The sequence below is a fragment of the Cinclus cinclus genome, chromosome 2 (assembly GCF_963662255.1).
Source record: "Cinclus cinclus chromosome 2, bCinCin1.1, whole genome shotgun sequence".
NCBI classification, from domain to species: domain Eukaryota; kingdom Metazoa; phylum Chordata; class Aves; order Passeriformes; family Cinclidae; genus Cinclus; species Cinclus cinclus.
Window position 1 is genome coordinate 11,905,628 of NC_085047.1, and position 21,186 is coordinate 11,926,813.

The 21,186-nt window shown below is 41.0% G+C and overlaps 1 protein-coding gene across 1 annotated transcript; it reads right to left on the bottom strand.

Annotated features, from left to right (window-relative positions):
- Window positions 1–2,207: 2,207 nt before the first annotated feature.
- Window positions 2,208–20,725, bottom strand: C2H21orf91 (chromosome 2 C21orf91 homolog). The gene is made up of 5 exons (XM_062511645.1): window positions 20,703–20,725; window positions 20,236–20,365; window positions 7,366–7,881; window positions 4,068–4,130; window positions 2,208–3,067 (listed from the first exon to the last, which is right to left on the bottom strand). The coding sequence occupies exons 2-5, from the start codon at window positions 20,357–20,359 to the stop codon at window positions 2,907–2,909; spliced, it is 864 nt and encodes a 287-aa protein (XP_062367629.1). The 5' UTR covers window positions 20,360–20,365; window positions 20,703–20,725; the 3' UTR covers window positions 2,208–2,906.
- Window positions 20,726–21,186: the final 461 nt, after the last annotated feature.

The following is a 21,186-nucleotide window of genomic DNA, read 5'->3' on the forward strand; positions in this document are numbered from 1 at the left end:
AAATTGACCCTCATCAGTCTCCTCAGACACCTGGGGAATGCTAAATCCAGCCTCCCTCAGACTGCACAGTGGCCACTTTCACAGGTAGGAGGAACAGAATCCCACAGTGGGTAAAGTTGGAAGGGACCACAGTGGGTCACCTGGTCCCATCCCCCTGTTCAAGCAGGGTCATACCAGAGCACACGGCACAGGATTGTATCCAGATGGTTCTGGAATATCTCCAGTGAGGGAGACTCCACACCCTCCCTGGGTGATCTGTTCCAGTGCTCAGTCACTGCACAGTGAAGAAGTTTTTCCTCGTGTTCAGGTGCATCCATTTCTGCCCCTTGCCTCTTGTCCCATTGCTGGGCACCACAGAGCAGAGCCTGGTCCATGCTCTGACCCCTCCCTGCAGGCACTGACAGACATTGATGAGGTTCCCTCTCAGCTCTCCCTCTCTTCTTGAAGCTGAACAGCCCCAGCTCCCTCAGCCTTTCCTCATAAGTGAGATGCTCCAGCCCTTCATCATCTTTGTCACCCTCCACTGGACCCACTCCAGGAGCTCCATGTCCCTCCTGTCCTGAGGAGCCTAGGACTGGACACAGCACTCCAGATGTGCCTCACCAGGGCTGAGCAGAGGGGCAGGATCACTCCCTGACCTGCTGGCAATGCTCTTCCAAATGCATCTGTCCTGGTTTACAATACAACATACATATTCTATTACCATCTGAGAAGGGTGATCATCCTTATCTCTGTGGGAAATGTCTTCTGTTGATGGGCCATCACTGATAAGGGTGATCATCCTTATCTCTGTGGGAAGTATCTTCTGTTAATGGGCCATTGAGTCCTACTGTATAACTGATAAGATTACATCATCCCATTGGGAGATGCTCCAGCCAGGAGGACGAGCCAAGCCTTTCCTACCTAGATAAAAACTGAGGTGTAGAACGCCAAAGGCAGCCTTTTTCCACTGGATTCCAGAGGAAGAACCAGTTTTTTATCCACATCATCCCTGGACCCTTTGGAGGAAAACTGCACCAGCACCCTGACTGACAGGGTATCAGGTTGTATTCTGACTCTGTCAGTGGTTTTATTTTTATTATTGTATGTATTTTGTTTTTTCTTTTTTTTTTCCTCTTCCCTATTAAAAATTGTATTACTGACTTGAAGTCTCACTGGTTTTGCTGTTCAAACCAGTACAGCATCCCTGGATCCCACTGGCCTCCTTGGCCAGAAGGGCACTGCTGGCTCAGGGATAGTCTGTTCCCCACCAGGACTCTCAGGTCCTTCTCAGAGACACCTCTCTCACCTGACCTTTAGCTTGGTACTGAATCAACAAGGTTTATCAACAGACTTGCACATGGAGATTAATCCATCTTCTGACAACTAGAATCAGGGATTTTCTAGTGCCCACTTACTCCTAGGCCCACTTGCCTACACAAACAATGATGCTACTGAATTTTTCCCCTCCTGAACGACAAAATACTCAGACAAACTGAAGTCCCTACTCATGCATTTGTGGAGGGGTTTTGGAAGAGCTGGAGAATATGGAAGAAAATTACAAAAATAATAATAAACCCACAAATAAAACCAACCTGTCCTATGACACCCAGTTAGCACTCACTACACATAGGCCAGTCAATAAACCTACTCTGAACTTTGGCTTATTTCTCAACTTGAGTTTAAAATCAAACCTAAACCTTTCTTCATGCTCACCATGCCTTCAGCTCAGCTATAGAAGTTACTCCCTTTTCACTTAAAGAGCTAAAACCAAAAAGACTTTTAACTTTTTTTTTTGTGTGTGTGTGTGTGTGTCTGTATCTTCCACTCATCCCATCCTCCCCCAGTTTTTTTCAGTGCAACTCAGCAACTTTCAGCTACTCAAATGCAGCCCTGCAGCATTTTTGGCAGAGACTAAGATTTCTTGTCATGGTAGACTGATATAAGTTTAAAAAACGCAAAGGCTGTTCTGATTTATAATGTATCATTACTACTTGCATTTCAGAATTAAAACACTTTATCGGTCTGACCCAACTTTATAAAGAAATCATAACAAAGCAGTGTAGTATTACAAATTTATTGAGTTTCGTCAAAGTAATTTTTCAGCATTGAAAAATTCACACATATAAAACAGCTTCAACTTCTATGCATTAAAACCAAAGTATGGGTTCTTTTTTTTTAATTTAAAGCAAATGCTGTGCTTTTTTAAAACATCTCATGAACCAAATTCTTCAGTTATAAAGCTGATAAAAATAAGTGACACACCACTAGAGTTTTTTCTTCGACATGTGAAATCTCTCTTTGGGAAACAATGCTTTTAAAAATTGTATCATGAAAGATACAGACCTGAAAAAGGATAAACAATCATACACAAGGCATAAACATTACACAGAGTAATTCAGACATTTTATAAAGAGATCTGGAAAAGTACCTAAAATAGTGATATTTATTTAGTATAAAACTTCAATAATAAAATATTGCTCATAATAAATAAGAAAACACGAGTTTCATTAATACTGTTCTCCCCTTAAAGCTCTCTTGGATGTAACAGGATCAGATCTGATAAAAAGTCAAATGTTTATTTTGTCCTCTGTATGAAGGAGGCAGGTTTACAGGCTTCAGGTCATTCTTTGCTAGAAACAATCTTATTATAAACAAAACACAGAATTAATTTCAAGGCTCATGCGTAGTTATGGGAAAAAAATAATAATTCCACCTGTGAATAAACTTTATTACAGTAGATTTTAATACCCAAAATATTTGCCCTTTTTGTTAAGCCCAAAGTGGAGTAAGACTTCCCGTGGATTACAAATACAAAGAGAAAGCTGCCCAAGTTTTCTCAAAAGCTTCTAAATATGGGTGCAGTTGTACTTAACGGTTATCAGCGCCGTTAGGGACAGCTCTAGGGGGATGGAAGTTGTCTCCCTTTATATGGGGACGTTGGATTTCATCCCTGCTCTTCCCATCTGCAGGCAGGGCAGTTTGGAGCAGTTCTTCAGCAGCTGCTCGATGGCGATGTGGCGCACGTTGAGCTCGGAGGCCAGGGAGTCCTTCTCCTGCACCTGCTGTGTCAGCTCCTCAAACACATCTGCAACAACAGCACGGCCTCAGTGCTTGCTCCCTGTACTGACACAGGCCAGGGAGCAGTGACAAACAACATTGGGGGAAAAGGCACTTAAGTGGGATCATGCACAGGGGCTCTGCTTTTCCAGGTTCCAGCACAGCTCTGTATATATTGCAAACTGAGCAGCATCACTTTGCTTCTAGCTACAGACAACCCAAGCCAAGGTGGATCAGTTTAGAACTCAAAACAAAGCTGACTCTGGCCTGTATCAGCAATAGTGTGGCAGCAGCACCAGGGCAGAGATCATCCCCCTGTGCTGGACACTGGTGAGGCCACACCTCAAATCCTGTGTTCAGTTTTGGGTCCCTACAGCAAGGACATGGAGGTGCTGGATCATGTCCAGAGAAGGGCCTGGAGCACAAGTCAGAGAGCTCAGCCTGAAGAAAAGGAGGCTCAGGGGGGAATCTTATCATCCTCTACAATTGCCTGACTGGAGGGTGGAGCCAGGTGGGGTCCAGCTCTTCTCTCAGGTAACAAGGATGAGAGAAAATGGCTTTAGATTGCACCAGGCAAAGTTAGATTGGATATTAGGAGATACTTCTTCATGGAAAGGGTTGTCATGCACTGAAACAGGCTGCCCAGGCAAGTGGTGGAGTCACCATCCCTGGAGAGATTTAACAGACAGGGAGATGTGGCATTTAGGAACCACTTGCTTTTGTGGGGGACTTAGCAGTGTTGGGTTAATGGTTGCACTTGATGATCTTAAGGGTCATTTTCAACCTTAACAATTCTCTGGTTCTAGTCAAATTCTTAAAGAGGATACTGTGCCAATTTGCAGCACCAAAGGAGATTACATAACGAAAGCACCTAGAAATCTCCCTGTATCACACATTTCCATGCAAAACGAGACTTCAACTAAAAACTTAACTGACAGAAAGGCAATAAAAAATTCTTTTTTAAAACCAGACCTTTTTTATGACAAAGCATCACCAACTCAAAACCAAAAGTATTGAAAAATTCTCACCCTGGATTTGCTTGAGCAGTTTCTCATTAAGTTGCTTTAACTCTCCTAGAGTCATTGTAGTCACTGCAACAATAAAATTTGTTATTACTACTACCAAAGTCACATAAGCATACCTAAGCAGACCCCTATTTTCTCAAGATTTCTTCTATCTGCATCCTAATAATCAACAGATCTGCGGCAGTAAGTCAGAGACAACAGTTTTTATTAGTCATTTGAGGAAAGTTTGAAAATTCTCTTTTTAATGTTGACACAGATAAGGATTTACTCCATCAGCAAACCCTTTCTTCAGCATCAAAAAGGTGGACAATCAAGCCCTGAAAACATTAGCATCCAGAATCAGAACTGCTTGGCACATTTAAATACTCTGACTGCAAAACATGATCTCCCCAGGGTAACCCCTGAAAGCACATCTGTTTAACTGTGGGCAATTAAAAGGGAACAGTTCTGAAGTAAGTCCTGCTATGTTTCCCAGCCTGCAAGAAGCAGCTTCCTGACAGAATTTTCAGCATGTGGGGCTCCCTGTTTTGGTTATCAAGGTTTGTGCTTTCTGCATACTGGAATAACACACAGTTTCCAGTGAGTGACAAATGTTTCAGTGACAAATGATGAAGGGCAACCCTGGCTTGATACGAAGACCAGCATACAAAAATAGGTTTCCTTCTGTGCTCCTGGTGAGAACTACAAGATCCTCTGTATCATTCCAAAGCCCTTCTGTGTCTCAGGTTGTGTGCATTGATCAACCTCACAGAAAATACACATTAAGCCTCAGAGGAGGAAACTGTGAAAGTATTCTTCACTGCCCTTGACCAACAGCAGGGAAGCACTGGCCTGCTTCCTAGGATTCCCTCAACCCTGCAGTGGACACACATGGTACCATGCCTGCTGCTTAGATGCCCTTGTCACCATGGTGAAAAGAGACAATCTGAACACTACAGGGGGTACCAGGTGCTAGCACAAGCTTACAGACCTAGCAATTCCAAAATACTGTTTTTAAACTTCAGCAAAGCTGTTTCTGCTGCAGCTTAGCAAAGCTCTCATTGCATACTTGAGAGAAAAAAAACGATGCTGCAGCTTTTTTCCCAGAGATTTCTCTGTGCAAAAGGTTTCTACATGGCAAATTTAAAGTCCAGAGTTATGAAAAAGATGGGTTTTAGCTACCTACTGGATTATTTGATTATCCTAAGCCTTCTCTTTCAAACTCTCTCACAGCTGGCAGTTGTGGGATGTTAAATTGCTGACAGTACTGCCAAACCAAAGAAGCTGGCAATAGCTAAGACTTGGCACTCGAGACATAATCCCAGTTAAGAATAAAATAGATTCACCTTTCTTCTCCATCAGGCAGGTAAAATGGTGCTCCTTCCTACCTTCAGCTATCAATAAACCTGAAAAGTCCCTTCTCACACCTTACCATCATTTAAGCACCATGAAAACCCTGACCAAATTGAATCTAGTAATTAACAGCTAAAAATGTCAAGATTTTGCTCCCTTTTCATACCCAGTGTTAGGATGTTACTTCCCCATTCTTCAGTATTTTCATTAACATCTTGTCATCTGGCAGACAGGATGGTTCACATATTTAATATGAATGTTATGGGACAGGACTGTTTCATGGTACATTATTCTGATACAGAAGAGAAAGGGAGAAGGAACGGAGCACTGAATTTAAATGGTAAAATATTATTCTATCCACAGCTGAGGTAAATTTTGAAGAAATATTGGCCAAGCTATTTACAGTTCCATTAACACTTTTTTTCAGTAGATAGCTATGTTGTTAAGAGTGAAAGTATTGCAGTAAGAAGGTACCTAATTCTGGCAGTCTACGTTTTCATCTAACATACAAACTTTATATAATCATAGAGCCTCCAAATTAATGTCTTTTAAAGATAAACACTGCAAAATAGAAGCAAAAATGCCTCAAAGCTGCATTATATATGTCATAACGGAAGAAAAAAACTGTTAATGTGCTCAATGCAGATTTATGTTTCCATCCCAAAATCAAAGAATGGAGATAAATTCCAAGTCACTAACTTCAGTTAGACAACTCCATAAACCAGGTCAAGCTTCCCTAATTCCTCTGTTATATGCTCTCCTGATTTATGTAATCCCAGTTTATGACTCCAGTGGACAGGTGGTCAAACAGCTCAGTGTATCTGTTTTGATTTATGGCTTTAAGGCTACTAATTCACTACAAATGCAAAATGACACATCATGCAGCAGTTAAGTAAAATCCTTTCATAAAGAATGAGAAATGACTCAGCTTCACAAGGACAGAGCTGTCAGTTTGTTAAAAAAAAGGGAGGATAAAGAAGTCAATTGAACTTTTTACAGTACCTCTTTCTCAGACTCTTCTGACATTCTGATTCCATTATTACCTTGTTTTTCATCACCTGCTTTTCCCTGGAATACTTGACCAGTGCTAATGTTTTCTTTCTCAGGTCTTTTGAAGTTCAGAAACCCCCGCTAGTTACTTTCCTAATCTACAAAAGTAAGAGTGGACATACACCAGTTCAGGACCAGGTACTGCCTAAAAAGCAGGATGGTAACAGCACATACCTCTAGGAATCTAGCCCTAGCACATTTCATGCAGCCTGATTCCAGAGACACTAGAATATCCTAGATTTTTCTAAAGAATTCTTTTAGCGATCTTAAACAACAGGAAAACTAACTTTCTGTTATTTTCACTACCATCACACTCACCAAAAGATAGCTCAGGTCTTCTGCTACAGCCTTTAAGAGGACATGATGGCAGAAGGACCTTCCCATTTTCTTATGCTCAACAAACACAGGGAAAAAACAAATCCAGTAAAATTCACAAGGAGTCTGCTACTATTAAGATTATTTCACAGGTTTTCTCTGCTACATGACCTCTAATTTCCCCTGTTGCCTGGGGTAGGTCTCTGTGAAATGTAACTCAGGGCACTGTGCAAGTTCAGTAAGAAAGAGATTGGCAGGAGCTGAGTAACCTCCACAGGTTTTCAGGAATTACTTACTGAAATGACTTTTTTTTATAAATTAGACATGTCCTGTATCACACTGGGCTACAGCTAAGAGTAAAATTAAAAAACCAAAAAAAAAAAACCAAAAAAAACCAAAAAAACAAAAAAAAAAACCAAAAAAACAAAAAAGCCCAGCCAAACCACCCTATTTACTCAGCCAGGTAGCTCTTTTTTTCCCCACATATTTTATATGCTGGACTCCAGGATGAGAACTAATGCCCTGTGGAGACATGAAGTGGTCAACAGGTATTCGAAAGAATGCCCTTGCTTGCTAGGCTGTGTGTAAATGGATGCATACTCACGTTCCTCCCTGCTGTGTTGAGGATGTCTCCTATGAACACTGGCAAGTGAATCTCCTTCAGCTTTCTCAGCTTTCTGGACTTGGCTGCGGTTGGACCACAAAACACTGCTGCAGCAGAAGGAAGCACCCAGTCTGAAATCAGGGGATTCTCTTGGTTCCAGCAGAGTCTGTGAGCAGCTTGAGATGCCTCCAGATTTCCCATCTATCCATTTTGCAGAGTATCTAGGTACTGGGGAGTCAAACTGGGGGAGTAATTTTCTATCAGTCTGATGTCTGAAGCTAAAAAGCTGGTGTTGGGATGGTTTTGAGCTTTCAGAATCAGAGTCTAAATCCTTGTTTTGTGCGTATTGTATGATCCAGTTAATTTTTTTGCTCAAGATATTTTTTACTTCTGCATAAGGACTTTTAGAGAGCTTTGATCGTGGACAGTCCTGATTTGCTATTAAGTGGAATTTTTCAAAGCAGTCTCTGTGCCCCCTTAAAGATCTTGTATGTAGAAGATCTGACTTTGGCACTCCTGTAAAGACACAACAGAAAGAAGTTCACTTACTGCTAATTTTTTGAAATATTTACTCACAAGCAACCAAGAAAACAAATTTAGTGATGCTTTCCTACTAGCAGTCTTATCACTGAAGCAAACCAGGGTACCTCACAGTCCAAAATTTGTAGAGCAGGACTTCAGTGTGTGCCTCTTGCACAGTGACAGAGATGAAATAAACTGACAACTCCACACATGCTGCATCACCCCTACACAAAAGTGAATAAGCTTCAGAATTAAAATAAACCCAACTGTGTATCAGCAAGTTCTATAGAATGATCCTGAAGAGCATTTTGACAGCACTCATACAAGCTCCCATCTTCTATGCATAACGTTATGAGCCATCTGCTCAAATACTGCAGGGTGCAGGTTTGTCTCATTCAAATGGTCAAACAGAATGCAGGTTTCAGCCATAGTTTATTATTTTGCACTGGTACAAGCCTGCAGCCTAGCTAGGGAAGCAAGCTCTAATGCCGTCAATGCTTGCCAACATTAAACTGTCCTGAAATTCATTGGAGGTGTGCTAGTTTTGGCTGGGATAGAGTTAATTTTTATCATAGTTGTAATATATGGCTGTTTTGGATTTGTGCTGCAGTTTTTTCATTATCACTGAGCAGGGCTTAAACACAGTCAAGGCCCTTTCTGCCTCTCTTACCTGTCCAACAGTGAGTGGGCTGGGGGCATGCAAGGAGGTGGGAAAGGACAAGGACACAGCTGATCCCAACTGACCCAAGGGATATTCCACACCATATGGCATCATGCTCAGTGTATAAAGCTGTGGAAAGAAGGTGGAAGGGAGGAATGTTTGGAGTGATGGTGTTTGTCATCCCAAGCCTACTGCTATGCATGACAGAGCCCTGCCCTCCTGGGGATAGATGAACACCTGCCCAGGCATGGGAAGCAGTCAATGAATTCCTGATTTTGCTTTGCTTGTATGGGCAGCTTTTGCTCTGCCTTTGAAACTATCTTTGTCTCAACCCACAAGCTGAATTTCTCTCCCCATCCCACTGGGGTTAAACCATGACATCACACAAGATGGATGTTGATTCTCCTCTTTGCTCATCCTTCCCCGAAGACTGTTCAAATAGCTACAGCAGGTGACTTAAACCTCTAAGTAACTGCTAGTGATTGACAGGTTAAAAAGGAACACAATCTGTGAAAATCTGCAGTTGGTGAGTGAACACAGATGGTATGAGAAATGACTATTCCAGAAAGTTAATAGTGCCCCAGTACAAAATTACTCTCTGCAAATTCAGTGGATATTTATTTTTCCTCAGATTCACCTACACAGTAGATTCAGAATCCAAGCCCAGAGAGTAATGAACAGTTTGTCATTTACCTCAGTATGCCATATACTACTTGGGATGTTCCCAATACGATGAAAACCAATTCTGTCTAACAAGTTTGTCATGGCAAATAACAATAATTCAACTATGAACAGTTGAAAGTGTTTAATGTCAAAGTATTTACACCAACAAACAACGTAGCTGGATCTCTGAATCTAGGCAATGTGAACCAACCTGCAGCCATCCTATCTTTTAGCCACTTCAAGTGACTAAAATAAAAGAAAAAAAACATGAAATGCAATAGGTAACAAAATCTGGTAACAGAGACATTTACAGATGGTTACAAGAAAGCTACATGTTACAACAAGTCTCAGTTCTATCTGATTTACCCTCTTACATTCTTGTGTTAAAATGTAATCTCCCCACCCCAAACCATTAACAATTTTTTTTTTTTTTAAGTTAGTGAATGTCACAAAATCTCACAATTCTCTCAAAACTAAGTTGAAAAGGTAAAATTTTTAGCAGGAAACTATGAAAAACAAATCCAAGCACTTCATTTAGATTATCTCACTTGCTGGTAACTGCTATTTGAAGTTGGAGAGTTCAAACATCAAGAGTAGCCCTTATAAATTGTTGATTTTCCACTCTTTGGGCAGCAGTGAAACTTAAGTGCACTATCTTCTGGCTGTGTTTCTGAGAGTGCACACAATTTATGGGGCAAAATGTCTAAAAAAACTGGAAAATAAAAGAAAACATCAGTGGAGTTTATTGTTCTTAGCAGCAGGGGAAAAAAAGATAAAGTAGTGAAAAAAGATATTCCTTGTGTTCATGAGGTAACTTAGAAGAAACAAAACTCACATACTAATCAGAAGAAATTTCTAAGAAGGAAGTTCTGGAGTAAAGTACATTCTGCGTCCCCTTTCAGTGGGCAGCCAAACTTCTCACTCCACACCTCAAAGTACTTTTCAACCTCTTTCAACAAACAGATATTCACCAACTTTTCTTAAGATCTGAATAATCTGTTGCAATGCCATTTTACCTCTCTGTCTTTATAGAGACTTAAAAAACCCCAACAAACATTTCTACTGAAAACAAGAAAGACAAGTCATTTGTTTTCATGACTTATCAGCACCATTTAAACAGAGCAAGCCTGCTTAACTCAAGCAGCATGACAGAAGCCTTAAATCTTTAAGACATAAAGGGAAAACAAATACTGTCCAGTGAAATAATAATAAGGCAAATATAATCACACTACAAACCCTAGAAAACCAAAGTGATTTGTTCATTGCTATTTGCTTTACCCAAGTGATTCAACATTCTACTTTGCTGCTGTTCATAGTGCTTTCTTTCACTTACAGAAAACAATCTATGGGCTGAAAAACACGTTTTGCACAATTTTCCATACAATAATGCTCATGAACCCACCTAACAAACACACCCACACAACAAATGACAGAATACTGACAGTATCACTTCAAGAAAGAAATTCCTTTGAGGATGCTTCATTACTTCAATGCGAACAAATGTTACTTGCTCAGTAGAAGAGCATGAGACCACACAAAATAGCCAACACACAAATTGTTACACTAAAAAAGAACAAGTGTAGCATGAATTCATGACACCCCAAGTGAATTATGTCCAAGTCTTAAGCTCAAGGTTATTCAAGTCTTTTCCTCTGATGAACTTATCTTTTAAGAGTTCTGAACATTGCTAACTTCCCTGTTTTAGGGGCATGCTGCTCATAGAGATCTATTTTATCTGAACTCAGTAATAGAGTGCCTGGAATGAGCAATTATTACAGAAGAAAAACCATGCTACTTCAAGAGCTTAAGCTTTGCTGTTTATATACCACACGTTGGCCACAATGTCCCTATTTCCAAGCACAGGGCAGGTTATTGTGAAACACTTCCAGTATACAAGATCAGAATTTACATCCTACCCCTTCTCTTACTCCACTGAAAAACCTCAAAAGGGGTCTTACATAAAGCATCTTGAATAAAGTGAGGAACTGAGAACGTGCAAAACCAGACCACTTTTATAGAGAACTGCTAACGAACCTGCTTCAGTTTTCATATAACTGGCTTGGATTTTTACTGCAACAATCACACACAAAACTAAAACAACCATAAATCTCTCTTTTGTACTAAGGTGACAATTAGTCCTTTCCTATGCAGAGAACATCAGCCATAACCTTCTGGAAGAGCTGAGCAGGGACAGCAGCTGCTGTGACAGCACAAACTAGCAATCACACACCACAATTACAGCAAGTAAGGGTATGGTTCTTTGGAACAAATCCTTCTGTTATGGGCAATACCATCAGCCTTATGAGGCAGAAAAGATGTCCATTTCTTTTTGGGAAGACTTCATACTACACTCAGATTACTTCATGTTTCCCCCTTCATCACAACTGCAGAAAAAGCTGCAATCTGGTGAGCTGGCATGGACCAAGTGATATATAAAGATGATGTGGTCTTGGTGCTTTATTCAACGTTATACACCAGGAGATGAATAAAATGTGGCAAGATTTCTGTACAAAACAGGAAGCATTTTGATAATTTTGTAATTATCCATTACTTCTAATTATCAATTAATTCTAATTAATTAATTCTGTAATTTTGATAAACAGCTATTCTATGTTCCGGGATCTTTTATGGGTTTTCAGTTCCATCTCCACATTTCTGTTTTTTCCATCTCCACATTCTATCAATCTGAATCTTTCTTACTTTTTGTCTGGTTCTTCAAGTCTGCAATCATAAAACTATCAACTTCTTTTCCCCCTCACACTTGCCTCTTGTCTTACTTTCCAACAACAGGATTGCAGACTATGTCCAAGAATGTCCAACACTTAATTTTTTCAGAGAAGAAAAAAACCCCTCAAAAAGCAACGAAAACCTCACAACCACACAGAGTAGAAAAGTTTAATCTGCAGGGAAGGAAGAAAAAAATAGCCTATCAAAATACACTAATATCTACAACACAGTTCACAAACTTAAGGCAGCACAGATGCTATTAGGAAACAAGCTCGTGCCAGAGATCATTCCTCAAGTGCACATGATCCACAGGCTGGTGCCAAACCTCCAGACAAATCATAAAACAATGTAAGTGCTTACAGTCCATTATTTGTTTCTGATTCTAATAACTCATGTGTCCTAGATGAAAAATGAGTGTATCACTTCACTCAACAATATCTTTGCATATTGACTTGAAGAACAGGACTTCCTACACAAGTGCTTAATGACAAGGCAAAAAAACCTCAACCCAAACCCTGACTATGTCAGTTTCGAAGCTATGCTAGGCAGGCAGTCAACATGACTCCTAATCCACTCCTACAAAGTAATTTTGTAAATGCATTGCTAGCAATTGGGCAGTTTAATACACATTTCTGTAACTTCTATTTATTCATAACTGTAAAGTAGCTGAGAGCAGAGAGAAAATTTACCTGATAACCAGGTGAACAATCACATATCAACAAATTCTACCCCATTTTGAGGCATTTGTACTTTAAAGTAAATGAGTTTCCAACATATTAAAGTTTTTTGCTTCTTGGTTTTTTTTTTGAGGGTAAGAAACCTGCTAAGACTTTATTTCTGCCTTTGAAACTGATTCACTGGGAACTATGTATAACTCTTCTTCATTATAAAGACACAGAATTAAATTGAAATGTTTGCTCATATATAAAGCTGGCTAGAACAGTTGTCTTATTTGGAGATTATAATAGTGATCAACAAATCCAATTCAGAAGGAATGTTCTTGAATACCAAGATTATTCCACATCCCTTCACAAATGTTTCCATATAAAAAAAATAAATCAGTGATCATCAGCCTGCTTGTTTATCTTCAACAGTAGGTTTTTCATTTGTTCGCTATTCTCTTAAAAACAAACAAACAATCAAACTTCTTATTTGGTCTTTCAGATCCATCATTCGGAAATAATGTTAAAGAAAGTCTGCATTTCCTTCTTAGCAATTTCTAATGTAATGCTGTATACTAATTGTTTTTTGCAACGGTGATCAGCAGCTGAAGTAGAAAATTGCCCTGAATCTAAGAGGAATTAAAATTAACAGGAATACTTGTAGACACATGAATAGTCAACGATAAGTTCGTGCTCTGCCATTAGTTACTTAAAGCCCCTTTAAAGAATTTACAAATACTTATGGGTAAGATTTATACCTGACTCCAGTTTGAGTTAGCTGTGGAGAGTCAGCCAGTGAAGAAATGCTTCTCAGGCACAATTCACCTCATCTGGAGCAGTGAACTCCAGAGACATTTGTGACAGACACCTCTGCTCTTCTCCTTTAATCCTAGAGTAAGCAAGAGCCCTTGCCTGTGGCTGCCCGCTTGCCGAGCCCTGGTCTTCACTGTGTGTTCTGAGATGTTCCAGCTGCTGCTCCCCTCAGCTGTCCACCTCAGGGGCACTCTGTAAACAGGGATGTTCAGCCAGCTCATGGAACAGTTCCTGGACATCTGTGAGTGTCCACTAGGAACACAGGGATCAGATGAGCTCCAGTGTGTTTTACCTTGCGTGCAAGGCTAAGACCTGCAGCAGACAGAAAGGCTTCACAAGACATTAAATGTTCATGTCTACCTATTTTAAGCCTCTGCTGCATAGACTGTTTCCCAAGAGTGCTGAAAGAGGGGGGTTCCCAGAAAAGCAGATCCCAAGACCTGTTCAAAATGCATGAAAAAAAGCAGCCCACGATAACCTCAGACAAAATTATCCACACGTCTAAATGACAAAAACCTGATATTCTTCAGCTGTACAATTCTTCCAATACTGAAAAACAGGATCATTAGAGATGTATATCTCCAGTACATCTGCCTGACAAGATGTGAAGCCAACTGCTATTTTTAAGGGTTTACATGCAATCTCGTTTGAGAGTTATGCTTTATGATTTATTAGACTGGCTAGAAGGAAAATGCCAGTGCCATTCATTAACTTCTAAAACCAGACACTTTGTAAAGACTAGATATTATCTTGTTCATAAATTAAAGTTCTCTCCTTGCTTTCATACGATAATGCCAGTACTTTCCATACATCAAGTGTGCACACAAATCACCTCCCACTTCTTTTCTATCAGCTCGTTTGTATTTTAGCACAAAGCAAAGATATCAGACGGAACAGAGATCCAGCTGGCCCCTTAAATATATTTTCAGAAATCCCTTTCCTTATAAACTACTTTACTAAGAAGAGTTTGCTACTGTATTAAACAAAGCACTGCATTCTGATGAAAACTTCACTACAGAAAATATTATGTCACGCACTTTGTAAGAAAAATCAGTTCAATAGACCTAGAAGAGAGTGGAAGTCATAAGCTGGTATTTCTGTAGTCTGGATGATGCCAGGCAAAATAAATACTCAATTATCTTGTTTGCATGGACAAACTTCCCAAATTTACACATTAAGAATGCAAAAATGTACTTACTGAACCAGCTCCACAGCTTGACATTACTCAGTGGTACTTGTACAGCATTCAGAGTAAGAAGAGCATCTCCAATCATGTTCAGACTTGAATTTGTAGTTAAGAGCTTTAGTGGAAACTGCAACTAATTTCACATGTCCATTCAAGTTTGCAGAAATGAGTCATACCCCTGGCCAGCAAATGTTACCTTGAAACAAGTCCTCATCTGTCTAGTATAAAGGGCGATGGAAATGTTTAGCTTTTATTACCAGAAAAATCTATTTTACTGCTTATCATTTCATTAACACTGAAAAAATAATGACGTGCAATATTCTGGAACAGAATTAAATCAAACAGCGATTTCTACTTCTTTCAAGTATACCTTACAACACATGTTATTTCAGTGAGATATTCTTCTGCAGGGTGTAAAAAAGAAAAAACCCTGAAATTTGAGTGCTTACAGTTTGCAACAACTAAACTTACCCCGTCTTTTTTTTTTTTTTTAACAAACACAGAATGAGGATATTATATAAGATTTTATAGACCTTAATAGGAAAAAAGCTATGTGGTAAGAAAGACTTACTTATAACATCCTTGTCCCAGCCTGGAGACTTAGATGCACTAACCTGATGCAGAAACTACCTCAAAAACTGAGTCTATCAGCACTTTAAAGGACCATGGAAACCTAACTACTACAACATAAATCAGAGGAATGGATGCCCAGTACTTACACTGTCTCTTATATTACAGGACCTGGCATGGGAACTGTCATTTGCTATTCAGCTGTTCAGCTCTAAACAGAAATGGAAGTGAGCCAGTTTGCTTGTCAGCCAACATTCTCTAAGATGTTATTGTAGTTAGCAGCACTGGACAAGCAAAAGAGTAAAAAACCATCTCACACAATCACATTTTCCACTTCTATTACCCTTTGTCTCCATTACAACCCTTGAATGTGAGGAAACACAGGCTTTTAAATAATTCTGCATTAAAAATACCAGCATAAACCCAGTTAAAGACAGATACACTATGCAAAATAATGCAAAGGTAAGTCATAATTATTACAGACTTCAAAGTTTGATGTGAAACAAAAACATTCAAGCATTAAGATCCTGAAGCTGGGATTTCCGTAAGTGTCCAGAAGATCCCAGAACACAGCTGCTGTGTGTAATGCCCTCCCCATGAGAAGAAACCTGAACACCTAAGCAGCACAACAGGCAGGACCCTCTGGCTGCTGCTGTGTGAGGGATGAGACAAAGACTGGTTTGGGTTGGAAGGGACCTTAAGGATCATCTCATTCCAACCCCCAGCCATGGACAGGGACACCTTCTACTATACCAGGCTGCTCAGAGCCCCATCTCTCCCATCCTTAAAACACTTCTAGAGATGGAGCATCCACAACTTGGAAACGCTACAACTGGAGTTTCAAAACACCATGTTCAGGCAGAGGATTTTGTTTTGTTGATGCATACATTTACAGACAGTTTTTATACATATACAAGTGTGCATTTTTGAATTTTCATGCATTTCTCCCCACCCTTGAGGTATCACTGCAGATTCGTTGCTAGTACTGTATCTCTGCTAGCAGAGTTCTGTTAACCATTCTCTCACAATCTAATGAAATTAAAAAGAACTCTGTTTCAACTAAAACACAACACGTGATTTCCTGCCTTATGCAAACCAGTCACGTATGAAGTTAAAACATTTCCTGTTTAAATCCACTGATTACTTCCGTGACACCTACTCAGAAAAGCAAACAATGCACGCTCTCTGATGTTCTCTGATGTTTTCTTCATCTGCACAAGACAAACAAAAGCCAATATCAAACTCCAGCAGATCCTCCCCACCAAGATATTCTAAACCCCATGTAGAACCTTAAAAACACTGCCCACAAGCAGCTTCATTTTTCAAAACATTTAGTATTTCACATGTTAGTACTTTGCATATTTTAAACGTTAAGAAACACATTAATATTCTGTTGTGTTATATCATCTGACTATGAACCTTCAGACACAAAAGCTAGTTTGGCAACAGAAGTATTTATGTGTAGCTTAGTCCACTCAGCTTCTCTGAGTGTGAATCCTCAAATTAAATGAGCTGGATAAGCCAGTGAAACAAGAAAAAGATACTGCCCTTCCCAGAGACTTCCTCCCACCACTTTTAGACAGAAGACCAGAACTACTAAACTCTCCGGAGCTCCTTCCTTGTTCAAGAAAGACTGATGACATTTAACAGGGTTAAGTTTAAACCTGCATATTGGCTTTAGTTATTCCAATGCCCTCACTCTCTTTTCTTCTTCCCTTGCTACCACTCTTTCAGTCAGCTTCAGAGAAATAGATCCTATAATCCGTATGTATCACTCCTGAATGAATTCTGGGACAGACACCACAGTTGATCTCCCAATTACACTCAAATCAACAGTTTCTGAGAATTAACTGAACTTAGTAAGAAGCATAGTCACAGTTTAGGCTAAAATATAATTTTATTTCATTAAAATAATAAAAATCTACTATTAAAAAAATCAGGATGGAGACCTGATATCTGATAAAAACCTAAGGTTTTATGACACAGTAACTGACCTCCTTATTCAGAAATTCAACAGATATTTAAGCAAGACAGACCACAGATTAAGCTTTCTGCATAGCAGTTTTCTCTATAAAGGACTATGAGATGAACTCAATTTTCCCCCCCAGTTATGTAACATTACCAAGATGCTGTCCAAACATAGTAAAGGTTACAAATAAACACTCCGATGTCAGAAAAGTGAGGGCTGAGCCATGTCACAACACTAATCCAGAAACCAGTCATTATTAGAGAAGGGGATGTTCTCCATGTCTCCTATTTCTAATTCCTCCTCTTACTCTCCCAAGCCAATCAACAACATCACCATCGAGACACAGGCAAACCTGTACAGCTGCTGAACTCACAGATGCCAGGAGATGCAATGATTCACCATCCCTAGATTACACTGTAATTAAGTGCAACTAAGTAACTTATATTCCTACAGTATTTTGTTCATAGACACTTGAGAAAGTATGTGGGTTCGGCTGCATCAGTTCTCAGCACATCAATTTGCCATGTCCAGGTTTAAGCAGGAAGATGCTGCTGTTGTGAGGGGAAACAGAATTGTCCTCATCAGCTTTGTTAAAGCATTACAACATGACACCCTGCTAAAAAAAAAAAAAAAAAAAAAAAGAAATCTGGGAAGCCTACTTTCAGAATTTCAAACTTGGACCCACAAATCAAAATTATTTAGGTCAGAAAAGACCTTTAAGTCCAACTGCAAACCTAAGATTGCCAAGCCCACTGCTTGCCCTTGCACATCTGTCTTAATGCTCCTTTCTATCCTGACCCAGCTCCTGGCGCAGACTGCATGGTCAGGAAAGATGGAAGAGGTGCCATACATTCCAATTAAGTCAGACAGCACTTAACACATGGAAGTTAACAGGGTTCTGCAAACAGTGGGAGTACTCAAGCATCCTGCAAGATGCTGAGCTGTGACTAATAGCCTGCCTGCTCTCCAACAGCAGCTATTTCCTGCTCCTCCGAGGGAGCAGTTCCACATGCACATCAACACCAAAAATGAGCAAGCCTGTCTTAGCTGTTGCATGAATATCTTTTTAGAATTGCCTAGTTCGCTTCCTGAAATACTTAATATATGTATGGGTTTTAATTGCTGACAGTTTTAAATATGATGCTAAATAAAAAAGACAAACTATCAGCGAGATCGACACTCATTTGTAAGTGTGGGATAACACATCTACAAGAGTTGAAGCAAATTGCAGCTGATTCTGTTCAACAAGTTTTAATGTATCTGAACTCCATTAAAACATAACCAGGAGGTCAGTATGAGAACATCCAGTATAACACTGTGCTTTAGTGAATTACTCAATTCATGTTGCACCCAGGGCTGCCAAAAGACTTATTTTAGACACACAAAAATCAGTCTTTGTCACAAAAAAAAGTACAAGAATGTAGAGATATGTCAGAATTACGAAGAGCATGACCACAGGTATGGTAAAGAGCTGACTCATGCAGGAGTTCAGCCAAAAAGACTTATAATGACTCCACATAAAAAGTCACTGATACAGCCACTGGCACCTTTAAGGCTTCCCTCCCTATGGGGGTAACAGTACATGTTTTCAAAGTGGCACACAAAAGACAGACTATCAGAAATTGAGGCATTTTGATGCTAACAAGATCAAAGATATATATACCTTTATTATGCAAAACAGAAGAATTGCAATGGCCTGTGTAACTTCAGGGGAGCTTTTATTCTATTCCAAGTAGCCTCCTTCTAAAATTAACTGGAAATTTAGAAGATTATGCAAAGCTTTGCACAGATTAAGTCTTTCCCACTACCAAGGCTATTTTGAGCAAAAATTCCCAAACTTATTCCACTTAAAACACAAGATCACTTTGTAAAGTCACAGCCATAACAAGCAGCTTTGACAAATCCACAGCTTATCTCAAACAACAGAGAACAGGAACCATCCAGCATTTTTTTTAGTGTGTTCTATCACTTTCAACACTTTCAAAACAAAACTAGATTAGTAATGTAATGGAAGTACTTAATTCTCATTGTGTTGGTATGTTTTTAAAGTCTAGAGAGAGAAACATCCGCTCTCCATGTTGGGAAATCTAAATCTAACATTGTAAAGCAATAAGAAAACTCAGACAACAGAAGGTTGTCTTAGGTTAGACAACTGTTCTTGAGTTTTACCAAAAAGTACACAGGCATGTCTCTGCTAAACAAAAGCAAAAAACATGGCAGTTACTACAGAAGTATCAATATATTGTTCAAATTAAAATACACTGCCTCTACTAGCAACAAAAGCCTACTGTCTGTAATCAAGAAATGGTAACAGAAATGATGGGACTAATCACAAGACACTGTTGAGATCTTCATATTCTATTGCCTCACGGCAACATAAATTACTCTGGGTAGTCATATCTACATATAATTGGAGACCACTCTCTATTTGAAGTTACTTTGTTGTTCCAAAGCCAAGCAATTTGACTTAAAAAAACAAAGAGAATCTACTGCTCATTCATGTATGAAGAAAAGCAACAAGATGGGGAAATTCTTTACCAAAACAGGTTTGAAATTTTAAAAATACTATTCTGGAGGCCAAAATGGTTTTAAAATATTTACAAGTCTTTTAAAAGATGGCAAAAATTCCTACTTTACAATCTGCAGACTTTAGGAAGCTTTGATAATGAACCCTGTTTTATCGTATTACGCATACCAACATTTTATGAAAACAGAAAGAAATAATCCCCTGAGCAGATCTAGTGAAAGCAAAGTGATCTGCTTCCAAATATCCCGAATATTATGCTATAAAATTTGCAGTTTAAGCTCTCTTTATATATAGATCCCCTCTAATTGCTGAGCAGACACACTGAATAAAGGCAGAACCCAATTCAGATCCCGAGTTCAACATCAGAGATCTAATGCCAAGAGATGAAATAAACACCGGGGAATTTCAGAGGCTCTGGAAAGGGTAGGGGCTCACCTTCATGTCTGGAGGAGCAGTACCCACCTTTACTGGAAACGAGCTAGAAAACAAACTGGTTTAAAACTTTCTACATGGAATCTTTGGGAGGAGCCGGCCGGGCTGGCTCAGGATGGCTCCTGCTCCCAGCCTTACCTTCGATGTTCAGCTCGAAACAGACGTGGCAGAAGGAGAGGGTTTCCTTCTCGGTCCCCAGCTTGCAGACGCTGCAGATGTTGTCATCGTCCAAGTCGATGCTCACGAACTGCTCCTCGTTCATAGTGCCCTGGGGAGGGGGCAAGGACGGCAGGGTTACAGCAGGAGCGCCCGGCCGCAGCTCCGCGCCCGCCGAGGGGCCGGGCAGGGGCGGAACCGTCCCGACAAAGTTTTCCCTTCGGAGAAACTGAGGCCAGGCCGCACAGCGGGGCCGGCGCGCACCGAGAATTCCCCTTCCCTCGCCCGAAGGCTGCCCCGTCCCGTCCCTCTCCCCAGCAACTCCATCACCAGCTCCATCATCGCTGCCGCCTCCATCAAACCCTCCCTCCTTCCCTCCGAGCGCCACCAGCGCGGACGCCCCTCCACCGCCCGCACCGGGATATTCCCGGCTCTGCCCTATCCCCTACCGCTGACCCGGCCCCGATCCCAATCCCGGCCCCGCTCCGCTTTGTCCGCCCGCCCGTCGGCCCGCGCCGCCACCGCCGGAGCTCTCGGCGCCGGGCACCGCCCTCCGCTTCCGGCCGCCACCACGGCCCGGCGGTCACGGGGGGCACCGCGGGGCCCGGGCCGCGCCCCGCCGCACGCGGGCAGCTGCGGTCACCTCGGAGCCGGGCAGTGAAGCGGGAGGAGCGAGGAGCTTCGGTTTCCCGGGCCCTCCGAGCGGAGACAGGGCGGCGGAGACAGCTGCACTCCCCCCGCAGCAGTTGGTCTGCGCCGCGCGGGCGGGGTGCGCGCGGGAAGGGCGGGCGGGCGCGCGGGCGGTGTCGCGACCGCTCCTGTCGGGACTGCTGCTCCTGTCGGGATTGCTGCTCCTGTGGGGGCTGCTGCTCCTGTCGGGATTGCTCGTCCTGTCGGGATTGCCGCTCCTGTCACGACTGGGGAGGGCTGCCC

Excerpts from the sequence above, each read along its gene's own strand:
- C2H21orf91 (XM_062511645.1), bottom strand. The coding sequence starts at position 20,359 with ATGAACGAGGAGCAGTTCGTGAGCATCGACTTGGACGATGACAACATC. Across the intron at positions 7,882-20,235 it reads TTTCGAGCTGAACATCGAAG|GAGTGCCAAAGTCAGATCTT; the intron begins GTAAGGCTGGGA and ends GTGTCTTTACAG. Across the intron at positions 4,131-7,365 it reads TCAACACAGCAGGGAGGAAC|TGACTACAATGACTCTAGGA; the intron begins GTGAGTATGCAT and ends TTATTGTTGCAG.